Source organism: Tursiops truncatus, chromosome 16, assembly GCF_011762595.2.
Source record: "Tursiops truncatus isolate mTurTru1 chromosome 16, mTurTru1.mat.Y, whole genome shotgun sequence".
NCBI lineage: Eukaryota > Metazoa > Chordata > Mammalia > Artiodactyla > Delphinidae > Tursiops > Tursiops truncatus.
In genome coordinates this window covers 79,453,131-79,462,120 of record NC_047049.1, presented here as the reverse complement: position 1 = coordinate 79,462,120, position 8,990 = coordinate 79,453,131, and the positions used below count along the sequence as shown (strand labels likewise).

Here is an 8,990-nt window from a genome sequence, read left to right as displayed (position 1 = left end):
TTAAGTCTGCTGTTAGCTGTAAGCTTTTTGTAGGTTCTGTTCTTTTAGATGGGGAAAAGGAAGCACTGGTGTAAAGAATTATATATATATATATATATATATATATATATATATATATATATATATGCACAGACACACACACACAACTGGATATTACTCAGCCATGAAAAACAATGAAATAATGCTGTTTGCAGCAACATGGATGGACCTAAAGATTATCATTCTAAGTGAAGACAGAGAAAGACAAATATCATATGATATCACTTATATATGGAATCTAAAAAAAATGATACAAATCATTTACAAAACAGAAGTAACAGCCATAGAAAACAAACTTATGGTTACCAAAGGGATACGGGGTGAGGAGGATAAATTTGGAATTTGGGATTGACAGATACAGACTACTATATATAAAATAGATAAACAACAAGGACTTACTGTATAGCACAGGGAACTATGTTCAATATCTTGTAATAACCTATAATGGAAAAGAATCTGAAAGAGAATATGTATATATATATGTATAACTGAATCACTGTGCTGTACACCTGAAACTAACACAACTTTGTGAATCAACTACACTTCAATTAAAAAAGTGTCTGCTATTCGGCAAATAATAAATAAAATAACATTTATTTTAACAAGTATTTACTATGTGCCAGGCACTTTTCTGAGAATTTTGTGACTATTAATTCACTTAATACTTATATTTATGAAGTTTACACTATAACTACCTCATTTTTTTGGATGAGGAAACAATTCACAAACTGTTGAGAAACTAGTATGCGGTCACAGAGCCATGATTTGAACCAGGTAGTTTGCCTACAAAATTGAGGCTCTCATCCACTGCTCTGTGCTATTTTTCCATGTTTTGCCTATGAACATAGAAAATTTTTAATTGTCATAGCTAAACATTTACTCACTACATTTAACATTATTTACATTATTTACCGTTATAAAATCTTATTCATGTACTGTAATACCAGTGATGTAGAGTGTCTGGGCAGAGAAATTATTAGCCCTGTAGAAACCTTATATATTATAGAAATAATGTCCTTATAGAGGAGGTACATTGGTTTCCCTGTCGACATAAAAGTGCTAATATTCCACATTATTAACCTTACTCAAAACACTTACTGCAGGATGTCTTCAATGAGGAATTTTACCTAGTGTGTTTGTCTGCACACATGGACTCAATACCTCATTGCTTTTTACTTGTAAACATGCTGTAATTTATTGCTCTATGTCATCCATCTATTAAGCATGTCACTTGATAAGTTTCCTCTGCAAGTAGATAGTAAGATTCTGAAGGCCAAAGGCAGTATCTTCTACTTACATACTGCAATGAAAGCTCCCTCACGAGTTCACTCTAAAGCACCAAGCCCTTCCAATTGTGAATTTGCTTCTGAGCTTCTCAGTGCTGTTTTTGCATTCAATGTAATATAATTTAACTATAAATTATAAAGCTGCCTAAAGTGGAACATATTCACATAATGTCCCCCGGGCATCTCAAACTCTACATATCCCCAAAACCCAAAGCAACTTTGAAAAATCCAATCTATGCCTCCTCAATTTTTTCTCCCACAGAAGCAGAAAATTTTCACCCATAACTTCTCTCTCAGGGTCACCAAGCTCTAAACGCTGCTATCACAAATACCTCTTATATCCATCACTTCTTTTTCAACTCCACTGACCCTAACCACGTTCAGGCCACAGTTCTCTCTCCTTAGACCACTGCAACAGCCTCCCAGAAAGACTGCTCTGAATTCAATTTCTTATTAGCAGAATCCTCCTTTGTATCTGTACTGCTACATTTCCGAACATAGGTATAATAACATTTAGTCACTCAAAACAACTTATACAGAATAAAGTCCAAATTCCTTGCTATGACATTCAAGGCCACTTATCAACCTTGGTTTCAACCTAGCTAGCTTATTGAGGGTAGAAGTATGTCTCCTTGAAAATCTGGGATAGGGCTGTAAGATCTCCTCCACCCCCGTGTTTATGTAAATACATTAGTTTTGTTGAATGGGAATCATTGACATCACTCTCCTACACGGTGATGGCTCGGTTGGAAATGTGGCCACTGTGCGTGTCCAGTGCCACCACACTCAGACAGAGCTCCCAAGCCGCTTCAGAGCCATGTCCGCATCTTTTGAGTAGACCAGCAGCAGAGAAGGCCAGCTGCGGGCAGTTAGCTGGCTTTCTTTAGCCTGGAGATTGGAAAGGGAGCCCTGATTTACTTTTAATATTCTTCTGATAGACCTGACCTGGCTCCAAACTTGCAGGCGACCTGCAGTGATAAAACGTGACCCAAACCAAAAAATAAGTCTTTTTTTTTTTTTTTTTTCCATTCGTAGCCTCAGTATTATCATAAGTACTGTTTTAACACCAGTCTGGAAAGCAAAGACACACTGAGCAGCGAAAATTCCCACGGCTGCCACAGCTCAGATTTGCCCGGGGGGCCCTAGCAAGTCTCGCGAGAGAACAAAACAAGCGCCAGGCTCTCCCTGTTTCTCGCGAGAACCATGGACTTCCAGCCTCCAGCTCACAGCGTTCCCAGGGCAACAGCGATGGCGGCGTCGCTGTCCGAGCGGCTCTTCTTGCTGGACCTGATCGTAGACTGGGTGCGTCTTGAAGCCGGGCTGCTGCCGCCGCCCGTGGTCGCGGCGGGGGCGGCGCAGGAGGAGGAGTCGCCGCCGCGGTCGTCGCGCGGCCTGTGCCCCGCCGTGGCCTTCCGCCTGCTGGACTTCCCCACGCTGCTGGTTTACCCTCCCGGCGGCCCCGCTGCCCCCGCCCCGGAACTTCGGCCCGTCCTGGTCAACTTCGGTCGCGGCAAGTCCTGTCTCTTCCGCCTGCAGCCCGCCAGCCTGCACCGCCTGCTCCTTCGGAGCCCGCTTTACACCTTGCTGCTGCAGCTGCCCCCCGGGCGCCCGACTCCTGCCCCGCAGCTCCTGGGGGCCTGCAGCATCTCTTTGGCCGCCGCGGCCCACAGGGTCCTGGGGCCCGCCGCCTCCGGCTGCTCCCAGGGTCATCGGGGAAGTTTCCCTCTGCAAAACCAAGAAGGGGAGCGGATTGGGCACATTGCCCTGGGCTACCGCCTGACTGACCTGGGAAGCAGCTTGCTGGGCCATCTGGAGAGGCCAGTGGCTTCCACAGGGGGTGGAGTGGAGGGTGTGGAGGTCAGTCCCCCAACCTTGCAGGAAAGCCAGCAGCTGCGGCAGCCAGACTCAGAGCCAAGCCCAAGAGATGCTGATAAGCCTCTGGTGGATGTAAAAGTCTCAACGGCAGGGAAGGATTTGAAGGAGGGAGTCTTCCACAGCAGGGCCAACTCTGATTACACGGCTTCCGTGGAGAATGGCAAAACCAACTCCGTTATTTGTTCAGAGGGTAGCAGTGAGAGGAATGTTAGCCCCCCACATCGGGAAGTCACAGAGTTAGACATTGAAACCAACATAATTTGCCCTCCTCCTATGTATTACACTCATGTGACCCAAGAAAAGACACCTCCTAAACAGGGTGAAATCACTGTTGAGCCTCAAATGAATGCACCTGAGGAATCGGATGGTACTTTTCTGGAAGAAAAACTTGTAAATCCCCCAACACAAACGAATCCTCCAGAACATACAAATTTTGCAACACATGAGAGGCCTCCAGTGCTTACACACCCTGCACATATTCAGGATGTAGGAGCAAGTAACCAAACTACCTACCATCCTCAAACTGAACAAAATAGGATCAATACCGTAAGGCAGCTGCCTTTGTTAAGTGCTTTGTTGGTTGAGTTGTCCTTGTTATACAACCAACCCATGGCAAGCCCTACTCATATACATCCTCATTTAGCCTGGTTATATAGAACTGAGGACGAGAAGTCACCAGAACCTTCTGCCAACTCCACATGTAAATCTGAATCTAAGGATACACTTTCTCTGGGGGAAAAGGAAAAGTCAGTGAGTCTTCAGTATAAAAAGAACCAAACTGAAAATCTTAAGAAAGGTAAATATTTTGAAAAGAAAGGTGGTGTCCCCCCCAAAAGAGTTCCGAGGGGGAAGCTACTTTATGGCTTAACAAACACACTTAAGCTACGTTTAAAGCAAACAAATCCTGATATGTTGGTAGTACACGAAAAGAGAGAAGAGTACAGAAAATCGCAAGCACAAATGTTAGGTGCAAAACTCAGAATTCCATCATCCAAAGTTAAGATACTAAGTTTTGCAGGACAACATCAGAAGCCACATCAGCTGCCTAAAGATGAGTTTTTAGACTCAGATGCATCTTTTGCTGAAAATAGCAATACCTCAAATTAGTGTGGTTTTTGATGACCCCAGCACAACTAAAGAAACTAAACTGAAATGTGCAACTGAAAAGACACTTGATGATTTACCGGAAGAAATGGTGAGTCCTGCAAATTCCATTGTCTCAGAAAGGTTTATTCATACAAATATTTTGGGTGGAAGAGTGGAAGTGAAAGTTCAAAGTCCAGGTGATTTCCAACGGGTCACAGTAGTTGACAGAATTGTAGTAGAGAAAGAAATAGACGATAAACAGGTCAAAATCACTTCGAACGACATTCTTACTGCTGATATGAATGAAAATAATCCAAGTACAAGTAGTTGCTCTGAAAGCATCTCAGAACTAAAGTATTCAGATGACTTCACCAGTCCTTGCTGTTCTGAAGACACCAGCAGAAGTTTACAAGCTCGTGATAGCAGTCCGGGGACAGAAAATCCAAAACATAGTCAACAGACAAGTAAGTCCAGTGAAACAAGGTTGTCCATAAGGAAAAATAGCAGTGAATAGAGTTCTATTCTTAGCCCACCTTTTTCAGCTGGATCCCCAGTACTCTCATATAAAAGATTTCATATTTCAAAGGCTCAAGATAAAAGTTTGGAGGAAGCATCTAATATCTCTACCAGTGATTTCTCTTCATCACACTGGACTGAGGGAAAAGAAAACCAGAGAGACCCAAATAGTATGCATAATTCTAAAGTTCTAAAGAGGAATCAAGACATCCCTACTAAACTTAAAACAAGAACAGGTTGCAAGTCCTCAGAAAAAAGCCAGTCACCCCGGACATCTCAAGTGAGTTCTCATCTGCCTTCTAATTTGTCAGAACTAGAACTTAATGTCCTGGATAGCAGTACATTAGATCACTTTGAAGAAGTCAATGATGACCTTGGTTCACTAAACATTTCCAAGCAATGCAGAGTTATTTGCAAATTAGTAATAAATAAACTTCCAGGATATACAGTGTAAAAATATGTGCTTTTACATAACATTTAATTTGTTTTATAACCTGTATGTAAGTGAAACAATTTTTAATAGCTGTACATTATCTTTAGTACATAAATTTATGTATATAATTTTTCAGAATATAAGTGTGTGTCATTCCTTTGCTGTTTAAATAGGATTCTACCATTAAATCTGACAAGATTGATCATGGGATCACCTTATAACCCAGGTAAGATTTCAGTTGTTTAATCTTCTAAGAATAAAAGTATCTTCCTAAACTGTCTCTATTAAAGTATCCTAAAGCTGACTTCATGCACACCATTGAAAAGGCTAGTTAATAAAGATAGCTTCAAGTTTTAATGGCAATAAATTGTTTACCGAATATAGAAGACTTACTGTATGAGATGCAGAAAGATACAAAAGAATTTAGGATATAGCGCCAGCAGTTATAAGAGCTTACTGTTCTATATAGATAGGAATTCTTCAGGGAAATCTTCTTGGACGCATACACGTTCCATATCTCCAATAGGTGAAGTCCTTTTTATATGCTGTCACAGTGCTCTATATGCTTTCTTTAAAACCACAATTTGTGTGTGTGATTACTTGGTTAATGTTTATCTTATGATAGGTTTAAGTTCTGTGGTGGAAGGGACTGTATCTGTTTTGCGCACCAGTGTGGTCTTAGTATCTGGCACAGTCTCTGGCATGTGGCTGGGATTCAAAAAGCATTTGTTGGACAAATAAATGATGGCCATGCGTTGAAGATACCTAACGGGAGGGTTAGAATTGAGCAGTAAAAACAAGCAGAAACCCTAAGAATATCCTTATTGGAGATGTGGTTATTTGACTATAGTATTTTTGTTTTGCTGGAACACCCTTAGGTGTTCTCTGAAGTATTTGGAGAAGGGAACTAAAAAAGTGTCTTCCTATGCAGTTTCTTGTATAGAAATTCAGTTTACTGGCATTTCAGCTTGTTCAAGTTATTTTTAATATAGGACAGTTTGTTTCTATGAAGTCTAGTGATCATTTCTTTATAATTTATTCCATTGATTTTATACTTAGACCTTATTTTGTGTTCAGATATTTACATATGTGTTCTTCTATGTAAATATTGTTATATTTTAATTTTTACCCTTAATTTTTTAATATAGCGAATATTTTTGGATGTATGAGGTGAGGCCCTAATTTTCCTTCCTTTGTAAGTAATTAAATAATTATGTAGGTGTTATCTTTTGAATGATCATAAAAGTAGAATTTCGATAGATGGTAAGAGATGAAGATGCTATATTTTGAGGAACAATATGAATAAAGAATGATGATGAGAATGAGCATGATGTATTCATGAGACTATGAAAATATTATCTTGATTAGAGCAGTAGAGTCATACTACAGAGGGGTCGAAAGAAAATTTGTTGAGTAAGAAAAGTCCCAGATTGTAGGGAGCTTCAAATGTCAAGCACAGTCATAGACACAGTAGAGTATTTTAATTTATAAATGAGCGCCAGTAAGTAGTCATGACATTCTGAACATTTTAAATTACTGAAATAATTTCTTAGAGGTACAGAAATTATTACCAGTGGAAGTTTTGAAATATGTTTAATGGCTAATTGTTTATCGTCTTAATTTTTCGGTAAATACAAAGCATATAGTGTATCATCTCACAAAATTAAAATAATTTACTGGTGGGTGCTGTAGCTAGATAGCCAAATGATACCAATTTGGTCTGTAAATTGTCAGCAAGTTTTCATTATTATGGAGGAGACAAAATATAAGCAATATCAGAATCATGAGAGAAATAATTCTTTAAAAACTGTTTCATTTGATTGAGAGTAAGTCATTGTCTATGATGAGAATAGGTGAGGGAAATGAATTCAGTGTGTTTAAGGTACAACAAAGACTAAAGAACTAATGTACTTTAAATTACAAATAGAGTAGTTGAATAAGCTTCTCTTTGAGTTATTCCATGAATACTTATTTCTAGAATTGTGGTGGAGGATTTTCTAGCTTAATTCTAGTGAAAATACCTGTTCCCGTGTATTTAGTACTTCCTCTTTGCGTCCTGTCTTCAAATTGTACTTCATGTTTTAATTCTAAAACCTGTAAACTTAGTTCTTTAAGAATACTATAATAGATACTACTTCTGAAGCCTTATTTATCTGCTTAATGCCTTAAAATCATTGAAACATGAAACAGTATTTCAGGGTCATAAATAAGGGAGACTGTCGTTTAGTTGTTGGTAAAACTAAGCTCCTGCAATCCAGCCTTTCTGAGCATCTTAGGTATCTAAACTGCTGTGGGCAGAGCTGAATGGGGGTGAGCCACAGGAATAAGGGTAGGGCCTACCCTGCAGCTTAGGAGGCAGCCGTCACTGATGACAAGTCCTTTGAACTGTTACTATAAGCAGATTTGAAGGGGCCTGTGCAGATGCATACATCCAATACGTTGTTTTTTTCTCCAGTCACGTGCATGCTGTTGAGGCTATCTTTAGATAAAAAGAACAATGGTACTGAACTCTCAAGCCCTTGTGGCTTTCTGGTGAGAGCCACCCGTTCGCATCTCAGTTTAATTTTTTTGCCTGTACAAGCAGTGCATTTATTATGGAGACTTAGAAACCAGACTTTTATTTGTTGCAAACAGATAGGTCAAGACCATAAATTTAAAAAAGTTTTAAATTATCACATTGTACTGTTGGCAAGGCAAAGAAATTTCATAACAAAGCAACATCTAAATAAGATAAATATATTTATACGTCTATTAGATAAATAGTATTTATATTTGCCTACTCATATACTGTCCTTGGGCCTAGATATATAGCCATCCTTCAGTCTATTTGTGTTTTAATTTGGGTTAAAGTATCTAGAGAGTTGTACAGAATGACAGTTTGTGAGCCAAGACTCGCTGGATTCTCCTCTTCTCATTTTTAACCTAAAACAGTATCAGGATAATTTACTTGGTTAAGGACCAAGGCATTTTTAATGTTTTTCTCCAGAGATCTAACTGTCATGCCAGGAAATAATAGACTTCAGGATGAACATTATTAGGTTGCAGTGCCAAGCCATAGTAGTAGAAATATTTCCTTATTTTCCAAATATTACTTATATCTCTGTTATACAAATAATATATGTAAATTCTAGAAAAAAACAGAAAATTCAGATAAGAATTTTGTTTTTGCTTTAAAATTGTGTATTAAGGGAAAGTTATGGTCCTTTCCTTTCAAAATCCCACTGAAATGAGAGAAGAGATGTAAAAATAAGAATGAACCCTTAGTAGCCCCAGAGATCTGGAAGATACAAAGCAGATGGGATTAGGTTGGCCAAAAATGGACTAGAAATCTACTCTTCAACATCGCCCAGTGAGGTGCTGCTGGAGAGATGAGAAGATGGTGTTTTTTAACAGAGCCCGAGATAAACGTCAAATTCAGTCAGCAGGCCTTGGGAAGGAGTAGGTCATGGGACACCAGCGGTAGAAACTGAACCCTGAGCGTGATGGAGAGGCTGGGCCTGGGCTAAAGGTTATCTACTAGAAAAGGCGCTGGGGCCACAGAGGAAAACGAATATTTTCGCTTTGGACAGCAAAACATGTTAACAGGGCCTTTCTGAATTTTATTGGAGAGATGACTAACCCTAGTGGCAAATTAAAGCGTTACAACCCTGGTCTTTGGAGGCAGATGGCTGGTGTTTGCGTCTTTGATCATGTGTTATATGATTTTCTGAGATTATTTCTTCATTACAGGATTAGGTTGGGGATTGAATCAAATA

General features: G+C 39.4%; 1 protein-coding gene across 1 annotated transcript; it reads left to right on the top strand.

Moving 5' to 3' along the window:
- The first annotated feature begins 2,407 nt into the window (after positions 1-2,407).
- On the top strand, positions 2,408-5,384 carry MAP10 (microtubule associated protein 10). Its single transcript, XM_019941572.3, is given in 2 exon segments — positions 2,408-4,297; positions 4,299-5,384. Coding segments are annotated over 2 exon segments (2,727 nt in total). The 5' UTR covers positions 2,408-2,528; the 3' UTR covers positions 5,257-5,384.
- Positions 5,385-8,990: the final 3,606 nt, after the last annotated feature.